Source organism: Neophocaena asiaeorientalis, unplaced genomic scaffold, assembly GCF_003031525.2.
Source record: "Neophocaena asiaeorientalis asiaeorientalis breed wild unplaced genomic scaffold, Neophocaena_asiaeorientalis_V1.1 scaffold119, whole genome shotgun sequence".
NCBI classification, from domain to species: Eukaryota; Metazoa; Chordata; class Mammalia; order Artiodactyla; family Phocoenidae; genus Neophocaena; species Neophocaena asiaeorientalis.
In genome coordinates, this window is record NW_020175821.1 from 9,229,623 (window position 1) to 9,247,546 (window position 17,924).

At 41.5% G+C, this 17,924-nt stretch overlaps 1 protein-coding gene across 2 annotated transcripts in view; it reads right to left on the bottom strand.

Moving 5' to 3' along the window:
• Positions 1-17,924, bottom strand: part of FMN1 (formin 1) — a 397,250-nt gene that overhangs the window by 203,191 nt on the left and 176,135 nt on the right. For both annotated transcript variants that reach the window (XM_024732506.1, XM_024732507.1), the window contains 2 exons: positions 4,856-5,628; positions 55-205 (listed from right to left, as the gene is read on the bottom strand). In XM_024732506.1, the coding sequence (XP_024588274.1) occupies positions 55-205; positions 4,856-5,628 (924 nt within the window). The remainder of the gene's footprint in view (positions 1-54; positions 206-4,855; positions 5,629-17,924) is intronic.

The following is a 17,924-nucleotide window of genomic DNA, read 5'->3' on the forward strand; positions in this document are numbered from 1 at the left end:
TATATATATATATATATATATATAATTACAAAGATTACTGTAGTCACTCAGTACCTTTTTGATCTTGTTTTTTTTCTCATAGGACTCTGACAGAGGTTTCTTCTTCTGCTGAGGTGTGTCTTTGGAGAATAAATACTCAAATTCGCTAGTATCCCGAATATCAGGTTCTTCTAAGGAATCCCACAAGGTTGGTGTAGAATTTTGGCTTAAAAGAGAAAATGGCAAGTTAAACTTAAGAAACAAAAGAGAAGAGAATACAGTGAAATCCTTAATTCATTTTTTTAACTCCTTAAAAGACTCTAATAACGCTTGAAGAGAAACTTTTTACGATAACAGATTTTTTAAGTCAAAATATACTAAGTATTAAAGCAAACACACATTTCCGAAACAGAATGGTCCTTAGATATAACCAAAGAGAGAGAACCAAAGAAACGCGGTGGGATCAGAACTCCTGGGAGTCAGATTGTTGAGGCATGGAAACTGCCCCTCCCTCACTTTGTGTCATTTCCATGACGGGTAGAAATGGGCATCGTATAAAGATTGAAACAATAACCAATTCTGAGAAATTCATAGGATAATTCTTAAATAGAATGAAAATGGAGTGCTTGGGTGAAGATGTGCCCTCCTTTGAATTTTTTTTCTATTCGTTTTAAATATGGTTCTCAGGTTTAGCTCAGGTTAACTCAGCTTAAGACCCATATATGTGAACAGGCTGTGCTCATTTAGAAATACTTGATTTTATAATACACCACCCAACAACAGGATTAACAATAAAAACAAAGCAAAACCCCTACTGCACCAGCCCCTGCAGAGATTTCAGCAAAAGCAGCCATGGGGAGACTGTGTTTTGTTTGTTTGATTGGTTTTTTTCTCTCTCTAAAAACAGGGATACCCTAGTTTTGAAACAAAGAAAGGGAAGAAGATATGGGAAATCAGGTTCAGAACAACTGCCTCTGAGAGCTGCCTTAGATGGTTTACTATCCAGGCTCCTTTCAGTGAGAACACATTTTCTCCCAAACGTCTACTTTCTTAACTTACTTTCTCGTCTTGTTTTAAACACTTTTAATGCTCGTAGACATTTAATAAAAAGTCTCACCTACACGTCAAACATACAGATCAAACATGTGTGTATGTTATGATCCATAATATCTACAAGTACTTTGTTTCGATATGCATTTTCCCAATGAAAACTAAAAGAACTATTACTACATGGGGTGGTCCACACAAAGTTTTTGATACTAAAAGACAATTTTTCTTTTTTTTTTAATTTTTGAATTTTATTCTATTTATTTTTTTATACAGCAGGTCCTTATTAGTCATCCATTTTATACACATCAGTGTATACATGTCAATCCCAATTGCCCAATTCATCACACCACCATCCCCACCTGCCCGCCGCTTTGACAATTTTTCATATTTGAAGCAGTTGGCAACACTGGCTTTTCAGATCTGAGTGTTCACATTTTGCTATGTGTCTGCCTTTGCTGTGAAATATGACATTTGGGTTCTGGCCCATAACAAAACTGAACATTTGCTTCTCTCCACTTTTTTTTTTTAATTATAATTTTTCTAATATAATATTTGAGGCATTTAAGAACATATATGTGACATATGTAAGTTATAATGTATAACAGTATAATGAATACCTGTGAAATCATCATCCAAGGGCTAGAACATTTCCAGTGAGGTACATCCATCTATGTGCTCCTTCCTCAGCACCGCCCCCTCCCTCCCCCCCGCCGCCCTTAACTTCAATTCGAAACATGAACACCTTTAATGTTAAATGCTTTTCTCAGCTGCACTTGGGAAAGGGGATCTTGGTGGGAGAAGAGAGCCAGGAAATTCTGGAGCATGCAGCCTCAGAGCTGCTGGTCTGGGCCTCAGGAAGGTTCTGGGAAGCAGAGGAGAGGACGCCTAGAGGGAGGTGATGTGACCCACAAAGTAGATTATTCAGACCCATCCCCCATCTCCTGCACCTCTACCGCTTGGCTCCCCCTCCAAGGACTCTGAGCTCAGGTCAGTATGACTAGTGCTATAACCCACTTATATTCTGAAGTAAATAGGCTTTGGAAGTCAGGTTGAACACCTCATCACCATCTACAACACTGTTTCTATGGGAAAAGGCATTTCCAAAAATGAGTAACAGAATTTTGGAATACCACCTCTCAGCAGGTTGGGGGCAACTGGGCTGGTGGGGCAGTAACAAGGACTTGCTCACAATGGACTGTATGCCATCATGGCCAGCTCTTTTCTGACCACTGAACACACAGTTTGAGCTCCAAAGAAGAGGAAGAGGAAGGCAGGAGGAGGAGGAGGAGGGGGAAGAAGTGGGAGGGGACAGATGCGGGAGTGAGCAGGGAGGAGCGCGCAGGGGGTGGAGGAGAAGATAATTTCTCAACAGGAAGATACTTATTAGGAAGCCGAAAAGGTAGACAGATGAGGATTTCTTTCTTCCTTTTTAATTTTTTTAAACTAAATGGCTTTTCCCTATTCTAGAAACCAGAAAACAGACATCAAAGAAAGCAGAATGGCAAAAGTTAAAAACCATGTTAGTAGTGAAAAGCAATCCAAGTGGATGAGAGGCAGTGTGTGTATACTAGAGAAAATTCATATTTTATTCTTAGTTCCCCAGAAGACCAAGACCAAAATCGATTATGTGCTCATTACACGAAGTGCTTACCCCTCTGGCTGTACAAAATATCATCTCCTGTCAAAGAACACATCCCAGATAATTTTACTTTTGTCCATAATGAATAGTACACAGGGTCTTCAGACCATGTCAGTTTTAAAAGACGTATTCATGCTCTGAGGTACAAAACATTTTGACAGACCCATAATAAGAGAGACTAAACCCCTGTGCCTGGAACTCAGGCTCAAGGCTGACATGTTCACCAAGCAGGGCTCTCCTGAGGTCCCAGGTCAGGAAAGTTGGAACATTCATCTACTTTTCATTTTGCTCAAAACGCAATCCCTGGTGGTGGCAGGACTCCAAACTCCACATGCCGTCCTCCCTCCGCCCCTGGCAGTGTCCACATTTCCCCTTTTTATAAGAACACCAGTCATTTTGGATTAGAGGCCCGCCCTACTCCAGTCTGAGGTCATCTCAACCTAACTAATCACAACTGCAATAGCCCTATTTCCAAATAAGGTCACAGTCTGAGATACTGGGGATTAGGGCACCGGCAAATCAATTTGCGGGGAGGCAATTCAACCCATCGCAAAACTGAAGCCCTACGTTTACGGCGAAACTAATAAGAGCTTGAGCATTCTATTGTCCTCTTTCTCATAATGGCCAACTATGTATGGAGAGAAAACTACAATGATTATCTCCAGCTTGTCTTTGTTGTCTTAAACGGTGGATGAAGGGCCCACATCTCCCAGTGGTTACTGTTACACCACTGGTATGGTCTAGGTTATTGTTTGCCCATGAAGTCTTATGGGAATGAAGCTGAGGCAGGCTAGTGAGACCCAGGTGTGGAACAGCTCCGTGTGCCCTCAGAACACATGCTGCCAGGGCTGACAGGTGGGCTTCATCACCCTGGAATGGCTGCGCATGAATTTGAGAACGCTAATAAGGGAACACGGCTGCAAGTAAATATCCGGAGAAATTAATTCTTAGGAAATGTCATCTGAGTCTTGAATGGGAATACTAGTACCCTAGTTAATGGAAGGAGCTATTTCAGGACCATCTGAAATGGTTTTTTAACCACTCATTTGGGAAATGTAAATATAGAGTATTATATTTAAATATAATAAATAAATAAATTTATCAAATAAATAAATTCGCCCTTAATTTTTGGTGAGAGGAAAGAGACCAAATATGAAGTATACAATCAACTTCGTTCACCATATGCTTAGTGTCAAGGTGTGCCCCACCCCTCCTAGAGTGATTTCTAGTTGCTTTCTCACTGTGAATTGCAGTTTATTTTGTTCAGTATACTGCCTTCCCCAAGTGAAATGTTATAGAAATAGAAAAATTCACCACCACATCTTGATTTGGGGAATTAAGTTCAAAAATTTAAATGTAAAAATCTGTTCTGTATTTGCTGTTCTTTGCAAACAATGAACTTCGTACCTAGAGAGTAGTCAAGAAGCCACTCAACGTCTTTCTCGTCCTTTTGATGCTTTCCAAAATGAGGCAGAAGAAATCTGATCAGATCTGTTTGAATGGAAATTTCCAAGCAACCATCTCTTGCTGCCTTACAGACCCACTTTAACAACCTATGCAAATGGAAGATGCTTTTTAGCTACCTACCCACTGGCACTTTCTCTGCAGGGCAACGAGGTATAAAGATGTGCGGGCACTCAGTAGCGAGGGGTAACAGAGTTCAAGCAGAGAGAGTTGATATTTTAAGACTCCTCTCTGACCTAAAGAGCTAATGATTCAACTATGTCCAGTTTTTTTAATAAAAATTGAAAAATTACACCTACCTGTTGAATATACACATTATAGGGTTGATGATACCATCTAAAGACAAGACAGATAATGTAAAACTCTTCAGTGAACCTGAAGTGTAGAATCAGGTTCAATGTCTTTGTGATTACTCACTAATTGCAGAGATGTTGGAGAGCCCTGGGCTCTTCTCTAGTCTGGGAAATGGAATATATACCTTCGAGAAGCGTCTGACACAGAACACGTCGTTTCTTCCAGCATCGATCCATACAGAACACAGAGAAGACCTAGTGGAGACATTCTCCTCCAAACGTTCCAGCCTTGTTTATCCAAAGCATTCACTACCACATCTGAGAACGAGCGCCACACTACAAAGATGCTGAACCAACAGGAATACAACATCACTTGTCCAAAATCCTGCAAATTCACAAGCTGAGAATGGGCCAGGGGAGTTGAGCTTACCTCTTATCACTTATTTGTATCCTAGTCCAGTACAAAGGCTTCATGGGACAACTGGGTTCGACGGCTGGCTTCCGAGGACACTGGCTAGCAGAAGGGTTGACTCCGAAGAAGAGTGCAGGGGGAGGTGGAGGCACAGGTCCTGGGGGTGGCGGAGCAGAAGGAGGCCCCCCACTGTTGGGCGGAGCGGTGGAGTGAGGAAGTGGGGGGGGTGGGGGAGGGGGGGGAGGTCCAGCACTTGGAGGCAGAGGAGGTGGCGGAGGTGGGGGAGGTCCAGTATTCACAGGTGGTGGCGGAGGTGCCAGGGGCAAAGGTCCAAGTGCGGGTGGGAGGGGAGGAGGGGGAGGGATGGCTGCCAGTAGGGGTGGTGCGGGAGGGGGAGGAGGAGCGGGAGGCGTTGCCTTCTGCTGACTCGATGAGATGCTTTCCGCAGATTGAAGTGGTACACTGGTGTCTCTGCTGTCATTTGGGGGAGAGAGTTGGCTTAAAGAGGAGATATTCAGCTTTTTGGGTATTATTTGGTTACTTCTGGTTGTCCTGTCTTCACCTTCGCAGGGTTTGAGGAAAGTCTCTCTGTCTGTCTGGATGCACACATTTCTGAAAGTCTTTGGAGGGCAGTCATCGTCAGTGGAGACACACACATCCCTCATCTCTTCACACCCTCCTCGCCATCGGTGTTCTATCTCGTCTTTGAGATTTTCAATGGTTTCTTCTAGTCTCGCTGTTATCATCGCATGCTCACCCCGGATGTGAAAGGCTTGAAGTTCGAACTGAGCCTGTAGAGATATCAGTGGGGAAGAAAGCAAAAAACTTATCAAAAACAATGATCAGAAATAAAATATTCCAATAGCATCCACACACCACCATGGCACAAGGCCGCCTAAACACAGGGAAAGACAGAGACGTTCTTCTGAGAATCCAACAGGGTGTAAGTTCCACCTTGTGAATTTTCCAAGGACTTAAACAGTTGGAGTAAAAGCATAATTTCATCCCATCTGAGCTCACAGGGAACAATAACCATGGATTAAGGGTAAAAGTAAAACTGTCGTCTAAGAATTTTCATTGGTTTTAATATCAAATGCAAAACAAAACTTTTAATAAAGATTTGAACATGCCTGGATATATCTGTTATTACTTTTGGTTTTGGAAAAAGAACAACAAAAAAAAAGGTTTGGAGATACTTTTGGCTAGGAGCTGCAGTTCTCACAGTTTTCCGTAGAATGTCTCACCTCCGGGGTTTCCAGGCCAACACAGCAGAAAGAAAAGATTCAAGAAGAAGCTGTGATGCGTGTGCATTTTTTTTAAAGTTTCCATATCAAAGCTGCCCATGATCAGTATTTGAGTCTGTTTTATAATCATTCATAATTTAGTAATAAATGCACAGAAAATGAGCTTATTAAGGTTTGCTTTTTTCTCTTCCACATACTCTATATTTTCAACTATAGTTTATATGAAGCCAGCCTTTTTAACGCTCATCTTCTCAGTTATGTCAATACCTTGAGTCTATAGTTTTTCACTTATCAGCACAAACTGGCGTACTCTTGGCTATTAACTAGTCCATTTCCCAGCATTCAAAGCCATTCAGCCTACTACAGTTAACTGGGAGGCAGTCAAATTTACAATTTTATGTTTGAGTTTTTCCAAAATCCAATTTAGCAGTAATTAAACATTTTTGGTGAATTTATTTAATTTCTGCCTTCCCCATCAGACTACAAACTCCACAAGAAGAAATCAGGGACAGTATCTGCCTTTATTTCTGTATCCCAGCAGCTAAAATGGCAAGTACCCACTACCAATGAGACGGATGGATAAAACACATTGCAACAGGACTTCCCTGGTGGCGCAGTGGTTAAGAATCTGCCTGCCAATGCAGGGGACGTGGGTTCGAGACCTGGTCTCGGAAGATCTCACATGCCGCAGAGCAACTAAGCCCGTGCGCCACAACTACTGAGCCTGCGCTCTAGAGCCTGCGAACCACAACTACTGAACCCGTGTGACACAACTACTGAAGCCTGCGTGCCTGCAGCCCGTGCTCCACGACAAGAGAAGCCACTGCAATGAGAAGCCCACGCACCACAACGAAGATCAGCCCCCTCTCACTGCAACTAAAGAAAGCCTGCGTGCAGCAACTGAAGACCCAATGCAGCCATAAATAAATTTATTTTAAAAAAAAACTGCAATGGTTATATTCCGTCTTTGTCCCAAGAGTCTTCCCTATGGCCAATAAGACTTTCTTCACTGTAATTTCAGCCCACAAATATCTAGAACACCAACGGGTATATAAGTACAGATCCGTTTTACATTAAAAAGGTAAAGAAATATTTTCAGTTGCCTAAGTCAGTCAAGGTCATGACACAAGAAAATTCTCCATCTTCATTAAGATAACTTTTAACTGTATTTTTACTAGTTTCACCTTTTGCTTCATAAACCAACCCCCAAATAACTGTGGTCAGAAGAACTAGAGACAGGTTTTTCTAAAGCTGAATTTCTCATATGTGAACACAGCAGCCGCGATCCAACTCTGAAAAAATTGGCAAGTTCAGGGTACCATCTATTTCTCTGCAACACAGAGGGTTAAGCAGCACCTGAGCTCTGGATTCAAACCACCTGGTTCACATCCTGGTTTAGCCACTTGCTAGCTCCATGTCCTTGGGCAGGGAACTCTGTGTCTTCAAGCCTGAGTTTCCTCAAGTGTATAATGAGGAAAGTAGTAGACCATCTCTAGGGTTTTTATAAAGGTAAAATGAAATAGTTCCTGTAAAGCGGCAGGCATTATGCCTGGAACACTAGTTCTGAATAAATATTACTGCTAGTTACTGTTGCTAAGGATAATATTAGAGTAAGAGACTAACAGATTTCTAAACATTCTTCCAAATTTCCAAACAATGTCACCTTTGTGGAGTGACAGGCATAAAACTAGGAAAAGCTTACGCAGTCAGGATGAACAACGTACCACAAATACAAAAGTTGGCCCAATCTTTCACGAGTTCTACTATCAAATGGCTGAAAGTACTTTCAAGCTTCATTCAACTCTTAGATCAAGATGACCTCTGTTTGGATGCCCTACCCATCTCCATCTCCCTCTGCCTCCCCTGCCCACCTCCAGCCACATTCCAGCCCTGATTCCCAGCCTGAATGATCACGCATATTTAAATTTCATTTTAGCAACTAGTTTAGTTCTGCCACAGCAAACTAAATCTTGAATGCTCTTCCCGACTAACCTTCTTCCAAGCAGGTTAGCAGTCAGGTAATGTTGATGAGCCAATAATTTCATCTTCAACTTCTTAATATTATGAAAAAGTTGCAAAGACATGTTCCACAGAAGAACTTTCCTCTTATCACACAACTGGACTGTATCTACACAAAGCACCCCACCTCTCCTGCCCTCCACCTCTCAACCAATGACCTTCTGCATCTGCTGAATCTGATGTATACATCTATATATACCATTCTGGTGGCTCTGTAATTCATTTGCTTAGTGTGGTGGGTAGAGCACAGATTGGTTAGGTTACTTAACCTCTCTATACCTCGGTTTTCTTATAAGGAAAATGGCGGTAATAACAGCACCTACCCTGCAAGGCAGTTATGCAAAGTAGACGAGTTAATACATGTAAAACTACATACAGAGGAGTGTTGGGAACACAGGAGGTGCTATAGAAGTTTGCTGCCATTATTATTTTGTGTCTTTGCTGCCTGACACATCACTTGCTTTCGGCTCTCAGCACGTTCCCCAGCACCATGCTCTATCCATCTAAAGCAAAAATAAAGATATCAAAATCCTTTTTTAATCCCTGCTAGCTGTTGCCCTTTCTTTCTCACACTACCTCTTTTTCTTCACAACAGAGTTTTGTCTTGTTTTGTTTTTTTAAGAAAACACACAACTCTGGCTGCATCTATTTTCTTATCCATGCTTCTTTTAACCGATGACAATTGGTTTCTGCCCCCACTATCTTCTTAAAACTCTATGATTTGAGTGTTACGTCTGGCTCAGCACTCTTCAGTGATTTCTGCCCTCTCAGCTGCACTGTTAAACTTGACCGCCGCCTTGCCTTGGAATTCTCTCTGCTTCCCTGAACTTCGATACTCTCCCTCCACCCACCGCAATTTTCTTCCTATTTCTTGGCTCTCTTCAGTCAATCTGTGAACTCCTTTTCCTCCAGTCATCCCTCAAATGTTGTTCTCCAGGTACGTCCCTTGACATTTCATCCTTCTCACACTACACAATCTCTCTCGGTCATCTTGTGTACTCATGAGGTAAACTACACTCATTGACTATATACTGCAACTTCCAAATGGGTATCTTAAAACCATAATAATTCCAACTATCCTCTGGAACTGTTCTACCTGAATATTCTTAATCAGCCACCTCAGACTCCACACGTCTGAAAATGAACTCATCATTGTCAAACCTCAACTGCCTCCTCCTCTGAAGTTCTTCTTTGCAATTAACAGCATCACCATCCTCCCAACCCGTCACATCCAGAAACCTGGATATCATGCTGGATTCCTTGCTCTCTCTCATTCCCAATGTATTACTTATCAATGAGTTTCATTAATTTCTCTGATTCATTCCTTTCTGTCTACCCCCACTGCCTCAACTCTTCACTGGGTCCTTCTCTACCTGGACAGTGGCACAAGCCACCTCACTAATTTTCCTGATTCCAGTTTAGCCACATTGGTTCCATGATGATTTTTTTAAAAAAATAAATGCAGATCTTTATTCCTTAAAATCCCTCCAATAATTGGCCATTACTTATAAGCTAATGGTAACATTTTTTAGCATGGCCACTCTGAAAACTCTTCTGTTTTCTGCCGATTTTTTCCACTTCTGGCTCCTGCTTCTTCTCCAAATATGTCCTGGATTCCAGTCCTACATAACTTCTCTCTCTCCCGGGACCACACTCTTTCATGCATGTGGGTCTCTGCAAATCTTGTCGTCTCTCAACGACTCTCCCGTCTGCTGCAAACACCCAAGGTAAGGGGACAGATTACCAAACACAGATTTCATGAATGGCTTCCTCACAAACTGTATTTATTAATATGAAGAATTACCAAATAAGAACTATGGAATGTCCATGTACTCCATACCAATATGCTGAGACTACAGTAAGAAACTCTTCTAACCGTTAAAATTTAAATGGCCCATACAAAAAAACCACGTACCTTTGCCCTTTCCTGCTACACAACTCCTTTTGACCATTCCAATTTCAGGTCCAGAAGCTCAGCATGACACAGTAATTCAAAGTGATTCATGTAATAAGCCCCTCATTCATTCTTTTGCCTCTCACTGTTATGGCCTCTCCCGTTGCGGAGCACAAGCTCCGGACACGCAGGCTCAGCGGCCATGGCTCACGGGCCCAGCAGCTCCATGTCATGTGGGATCTTCCCGGACCGGGGCACGAACCCGTGTCCCCTGCATCGGCAGGCGGACTTTCAACCACTGCACCACCAGGGAAGCCCCCCTCATTCATTCTTTATCTGTCCATATGTAATAGGGAAGCACAAATCTGACTTCATATTAGATCTATTCTTTTTGCTTTCACCTTTGTGCTTTGTCGCCCACGCTTAGTCGTGCTGGCTCTGCACCTTTTATAAAAGAATGTGGCCTATAGCCTGAAATATACAGGATAGCCTACTCTCAGGGCTCTAACCTTTAAGAGTCCATTCATGTGGAGGTCAAAGTTGCAGAACAGAGAAGGGCATTTGTCTGTTGGAGGTTTACAGGAACACCATGACCTGACCTACATGGACAGCTGCAAGAACAAAGGATTCCGACACCAAGGAGTTTGCAACAACTAATCATGCCCCTCCCTCATCTTGCCTTTAAAAGTGCTTTGCTGAAACCCTTTGGAGAGTTTGGGGCTTTTGGGGCACGAGCCACCCATCTCCTTGCGTGGCCCTGCAATAAACCTTTCTCTGCTCCAAACTTGTCTGGCACCACTGTGTGTCGGACACACTAACTTGCGTTCAGTAACACATATCCTGTCAGTTATTTCAAATTGTTCCTGGCTCTATTACAAACAGGCATGTCAAATCTGCACCTATCATGAATCAAGCCTTCAGGAAAGTTATTTTTTAACACGATTTTACACTCCACTTCCTGTTAAGTGCCACTTCTACTCTGCACATGGAAATCATATATTGTTTTCCCTCCTTTGTCTAGAGCCATAACTAGAAGGACTGTTAACGACTTGATGAATCAAACACAGAGAGTAGAACTTTCTGTTGAATAATCACGTACTCCCAGGCAGGACCCTGGAAATCTTTATGAAATGTCAAGCCCAGACCCTCACAGCCGAAATTAAACTTAAGGCTGAATCAAGGGAACATAATGCTTTTAAACCCTATTGACTTTCTTTTCAGTCTCCTTTACTTTCACATTGAACGTGGTGCTTGTACACGGTATACAAAACAATTTACAAACCTTCTGACCGTTTTTAGATAAACGTTCTTTAGGACGTATGAAACATTATGAGTTTCCCTCTCCCCAGACCTCCCTGCTAAAAATCTGTTTTTCTGCATTCACCCCAACATATCATTTGAAAGGAGACAGGTCTAAAATTTTGACATCTTTCCAGCCTGCCCCAAGTTTTACCTCCAGACTTCATCCAAATTTTACCTATCTCCCTTTACTTTTAACTCGATTGCTTCATTGCTTTCATTTTTAATCACATCCTCTTCCCACCTGCAATAGCCTGTTAATCTATATCTATCTCCTGCCAAGCAATATGCAAATTCACAGTCTTTAAGCGAGCAATCGCAATTAAACCAACTCTGTTCCAATCACCCTTTTCCTTGATCGACACTGTTTTTATCTGTTTAATGTAGTGGTTCTCAGCCTGTTCCCCATCAGAAACACCTACAGAGCTTTGTAGAAAATACTGACGGGCAGGACCATCTCAAAAGATAATCATTCAGCTGGTCTGAGATGGTGGTGCCCTTGCACTGGTATCCTTAAAGCTCCCCAAGGGATTCCGATGGGTAGCCTGAGTTGAAACCAACAGTAACTGTTCTTAATCTTTATTCTGCTCCAAACACAGCTGAGACAGTATGGCACTAAGATATTGGTAGAATTTTTCTGGCAGTGACTTTCAACTTGGGTCATTCCAGAATCGCCAAAGGAACATGTGTTATTTGAAAAAGCCCCTTGCTAATTCTGATATATCCCCATAAGGGAAATATCCCTTCATTACCCATATCGAGAACAGTTATTTCATGCAGCAGAGAAGCCTAAATTCTTTTCACGATACTCGTGGCTCTTCAAAATCTTCCCTCTGCTTACTTTTCCAGATACTTCTTTCTACTTTCCCTGTGTTGCACCAGTACAGATTCAAACATCCCGTCAACTCCCACATCTTTATGTTTCTGCACACGCTCTTTCCTCTCTGTAAAACACCCTTTCTCTCCATTTTCACCTAGTGAAAGCCCCGAAGGAAAACTCACTCCATCGCAATTAAGCCTTCTGGCTTAAACTTTTCTTGATCCTTCTTGACAAAAGTTTTCCTTTGACTTTGTTGCCAAAGAACTTTCTAGGTTCACGTTGCATTACAGTCATTTATGTTTATCTTCTTTGCAAATCTAAAAGCTCCAGGCAGTTGGGGACCATGGCTTATTCATGTTTGAACTTCCAGAACACTGCACACTGCTTAGTTAGTGATCCACAAATGCTTATTGAATTATTTCTTTAGCTTTAAATATTAAGACTTCCTTGTGCCTCTGTACTACCCACCCAACTAGACTCAAAGTTCCAAGAAAATGTAAAAACAGGGAGACATGTGGTCCCCTTCCTCTTTGATAGGCCTAAGCACAACATAGACTATGACATTTCATTGTTGTTATTACCTAGAAAATTCAGTGTGGGTATTTCTATAAATTAATGTTGATCTTACTAAATTTTAACAATTTAAAAATATTTGGTGTGGATAAGTGTTCTCTCCACAATAAGCTTAAAGGCTATTCCCATAAGTATAGTAAACTATGCAGTAGGATTGAACCATATTTGTGATCCCAATCTGATTAGGAATTGGGCTCTAGGAAACTCCTGCAGCCTCCTCAGGGGCTGGTGCTCCCTTCCCCTACAAAATCCTCATTATTTTTTAATATCCTCCACATTACCACTGCTCAGAGATATCATCGCAGGAACACATTGTCCTGAAGCCCAAGCAATAGACGGAGACTTTGCTTGTCTGGTCCCCACAAATATGCCTGTTGAAAAGAAGGTGGAAAAGTGCCTACTGATGAAAGACATCATGCCGGTGCCAAGCACTGTGCAAAAAATCACCCATCAGCATTTTGTTGTTATGAACATTCTCTCCCAGTGGTGCTGTCAGGGGCCATTAAAAATTCAGGTTATCTGCTGTACAACTTGAGTAAGTCAACCTTTTCCAGGGACTCTTCCAAATTCTAAATTCTTAGGTTGGGGAAAGAAGACAATTCCAGGGGACTGCACAGAAGGTCCTCGCTTCAGGAAAGTGCTAAAATGCTAATAATTTCCACACCCAAGACTTTACCATATCTCTTTCTCTTCAACTTCCTAGAATACAGACAGCTCTGCTCATGAAAGCTTCATAAGGACGCGGAGCATAGTATCATCTAAGCCATGTAAAGAAAGAGTCCTAGGGCTTCCCTGGTGGCGCAGTGGTTGAGAGTCCACCTGCCGATGCAGGCAACACAGGTTTGTGCCCCTGTCCGGGAAGATCCCACATGCCGCGGGGCGGCTGGGCCCGTGAGCCATGGCCGCTGAGCCTGTGCGTCCAGAGCCTGTGCTCCGCAACGGGAGAGGCCACAACAGTGAGAGGCCCGCGTACCGCAAAAAAAAAAAAAAAAAAAAAAAAGGAAGAAAGAGTCCTAGCTCTCATTATGAATGCAAATCAACACAGGTCAAGCAGACTCATTAAGGTACTCTGAAAACACACCAGTGGTTCAGTATGCAGTTCAGATAAAGTTGGGCATTATTTCTGAAATGTGATACTTATTCCAAGGATTCTGAAATATACTTCAAAAATAAGCAAATATAATTATGGACAGTCATCCAAGGAAATAGTGGGGAAGTAAAAGAGATACATCTTTGAAACCTGTACTGAGATTCCTAGCTGGGAAACAAAACAAAACCTGAGTGTAGCCAGAGTGCTTTTGTGACACAGAAGAAATAAAATCATGGAGGATTCTGATGATGTTTTATTTCTAAGTTATTAATATCGCTAAATTTAGTGAGTCAGAGAATGGATATACCTTGGGATATCTATGGAAATGATTTTCAGGCTTTATTTTTCCAGAAAGGAATTCGAAACCTAATAAGCAAACCCAAGACTGCATACGTTTAGGCAAAGAGCCAACATACTAATTCCTTCTCTATTAAGAGAGAGGACTTGGCATTTTATGTTGTATTGTTATTGTCACTACTGAAGCTACAGCTAGTCCAGTGAGGTATGTACGACCCACTCCAGAGTACTCGTGAGCTTAGAAGCAACAGATGGTAAGACCTGGCCCTTAATACTGTGACAAACTGAGGTTCTTCAAGTAATCACAGCAATCACTTTACTACTTCTTTATCAATTCACCCACCGTCTATGAGGGGTCACCATCCTATGGCAAAGGCCCGCCCATCTGTCCTCTAGCATCATTCTGGAAACTGTGAAGCAGATTCCCCAATTAGGTTTGCTTCACGTATTCCCAACTTTGTCTTTTTCTTTTTTTTAACTGAAAAGGGGTAGGAAATGAAAAAAATATTAGATCATTTAAATAGCATTACCAAATAGGAGCAAGTGTGGGGGGGGGGGCTAGTTGTTGAGTTCTTTCAGGTGTTAAAAGCGAAATTTACGTCTAAGACTCTAGGATTATTGATTAGAAAAATAGTCTCCACATCTTTACCAATGAAACAGAAAGCTCTCTGCTCACAAGAAGAGGTTCAGGGGAATGGTTGTGACAAATATCCTACCTGTAGGCTTACTCTGCATAGGGACGTTGTCTGAACCAGACAGACACTGAACGAGTCTTCTTTATATCAAGGTGAGATGAGACTCCGGTCTCTCTACCATCTAATAGTCAAACAAGCTTTAATGAGCATCTACAATGCACCTGATCTTGCAAATGCATATAAAGAAACAATCCATACTTTGAGAGGCTCATGTCCCAGCTGAGAACAGGTATATGTGAGTTGTTTCTAATTTTCAGGACAGCTAAGCTGGTGTGGATTTTATACTCTTACTCAGACATGACTTTTTCATTGACGACTGAAGAAAACCAAGGGCCATACAGGCCAATTTGTCCAGCAAAGATATCCCCGGTTGTCTGTGTTGCTTTCATCATCCACTAACAAGCCACTCCAGGCCCACTCATAGCTAACCTCCCTGAATGTATTTTCATTAGTAAGCAAGGAGGTATTTGGCTTCCTACCTTAATATTTCAACAAGTGACCAATGATGTGTGCCTAGGCCACAATCACCTTCTCCCGGCCACTTCTAGTCTTCCCAGGGATTAGTCATTTGATAAATCTGCCATTGAATGGGTTTTAAATTATAGGCTAATCAACAGGGAAAACAAACAAGAAGTTTACGTGTTTTTCATTAAGATCTGGGCTCTGGCCTAGGACGCCTCCTTTGGAGGAAGCTAGAAATTTCCAAAAATTGCTCACCTCAGCCAAGAGGCATACTCATTATACAAGACATAAGTTGAGATGCCAGAAAAGGGCTCACAAAATTGAGTATAATCTTCATTTCTCTAAGTAATGGACCCAAGGAGAAATATTTTCTGCTCCAATTGGAGAGGCTAGGTCAAGTTAATGGAAAAAAACACTAAAATAGTAATCAGAATGACTGGATTTGGTTCAGCATAAGACTTCTGTATGACCTTAAATTTGCTTCTTATCTCTGGCTATTTTCTTCATTTGTAAAACAAACAGGTCTGAAAAAGATCAGGCGGCTTACTAACCAGGTTTCTAAGGATCCATGGAGGTGTGAGCAGTTCTGCAAACACTTAGTTTTGTTATTTTAAAGGGATGTTTAACCTTATAAACAACGAATTAAAAAAAATACGTATGGTTACACCAAAACCTACGTATTTGGATACCACCAGCACACCTAGTACTAAGGCACTTAATTTGGGGGATTTCTTTGTTTTTTAGTCTCTGAAATATAAAGTTTTCTCTGACATCTTTCTGAATCTATTCAGATGTTTTGAAAATGGTTTCACTGATCAGGAAAGTTGTAACTCTGCACTGGTCTCTTCCTTCCTTTCCTTCCTTCCTTCCTTCCTTCCTTCCTTCCTTCCTTCCTTCCTTCCTTCCTTCCTTCCTTCCTTCCTTCCTTCCTTCCTTCCGTCCTTCCTTCCTTCCTCTTTTCTCCCTCCCTCCCTCCCTTCCTTTCCTGTTTTAAATTCAGGTTTGTACATATACATGTAAGTATATTCTACAGCACATGTGTACCATATTCAACTGTGCACAGCCAAGGCTCAGGCTAAGTTGCTCTGTGCAGGGCCCTATCCTGGCAAAATAGCCCATTGCTCAATAACAAGCACATGAATGGGCAAAGTAACAGATGATTTTAGCATTTAATTTTATACTTGGTGCTTTTTGACAGAGTAATGTTTATGATTAAAACTAATTCCAGCAGTTCTTAATTGTTAACTGATTCAACTGTAAAGTAAAAATTTCCTACAATTCATGTTTCAATCTTCACAATTATTTTAATTGAATACAGCCCTAGGACAGTAAGGGAAAATTTTTTTTTCCAAAAACTGATTCCATTTTTAACTAGTTTGTAAAATGTGATTTTTGAGATTTTTCTGTTAGTAAAATAGAATTTAGAAAGTAATTGGATGCTGTGGCTAATATAAGACTCAACATCGAAAGCCCCTAAATTCAAATTTGTTCAAATTTTTGCGGAAAATATCTGCAAACTACGTATCTTACAAAACACTTGTACCCGGAACACAGAACTCCATTAAAATGAAAATAAGAAAGCAACCTCCCCCTTCCAAAATGGGTAGAAGATTTGAATGGACGGTTCATGAAAGAAGATACATAGATAACACGTAAGCACATAAAAAGATGCTCAACGTGATTGGTCATTAGAGAAATGCAAGTTAAACCTCAATGCGATACCACTTCATACTGATTGGAAGGGAGAGAGGGAGAGGAAAACTGACCCATCTGACAACGCCAAGTGCTGGGGAGGATGTGGAGCAACTGGAACTCTCAGTTTGCAAATGGGAATGTAAAATGGTACAGCTACTTTGGAAAACAGTTTGGCTCTTTCTTAGAAAGTTAGATATACACTTGTCACGTGACCCAGCAATCTCACTGCTAAGTATTTACCCAAGTGAAATAAAAACGTATGTTAACATGAAAATCCATATGCTAATATTTTTAGCAGGCTTACTTTTAATCAACTGTGGTGGTTAATTTTACTGGGCCATGGGGTGCTCAGATATTTGGCCAAATATTATTCTAGGTGTCTCTGTGAGGGTGTTTTTAGATGAGATTAACAACTGAATCAGTAGCCTGAGTAAAGCAGATGTGTTCTCCCTAAGGCAGGTAGGTTTTATACAATCAGTTAAAGACCTGAGAAGAACAAAAAGGCTGACTCTCCTCCTAAGAAAAAATTCCTCTTGCCTAAATGCCTTTGAACTGAGGAATTGGCTTTTTCCTGCCTTGGGACTGAAACATCAGCATTGGCTCTTCCTGGGTCTCAAGCCCGCGACTCACCCTGCAGATCTTGAGACGTGTCAGGCTCCATACCTGTGTGAGCCGTTCCTTATAATAAATCTCTTTCTTATATATACACCCTATTAGTTCAATTCCTGTGGAGAACGCTAATAATACATTGCCCCAAACTGAAAGCCACCCAAATGTTCTTCAACTGCTTAAAGGATCAACAAACTGTGGCCCGTGTACAAGTGGATTCTAATCAGAAACAAAGGGAATGGCCCACTGGTACATGCAACAACATGGATGAATCTCAAATGTATTACGTTAAGTGCAAGAAGCTGGACTCAAAAGGCTACATACTGTATGACTCCCTTTTTATAACATTCTGGGAAAGTCAAAGCTATAGGGGCAGAAAAAGCATCAGTG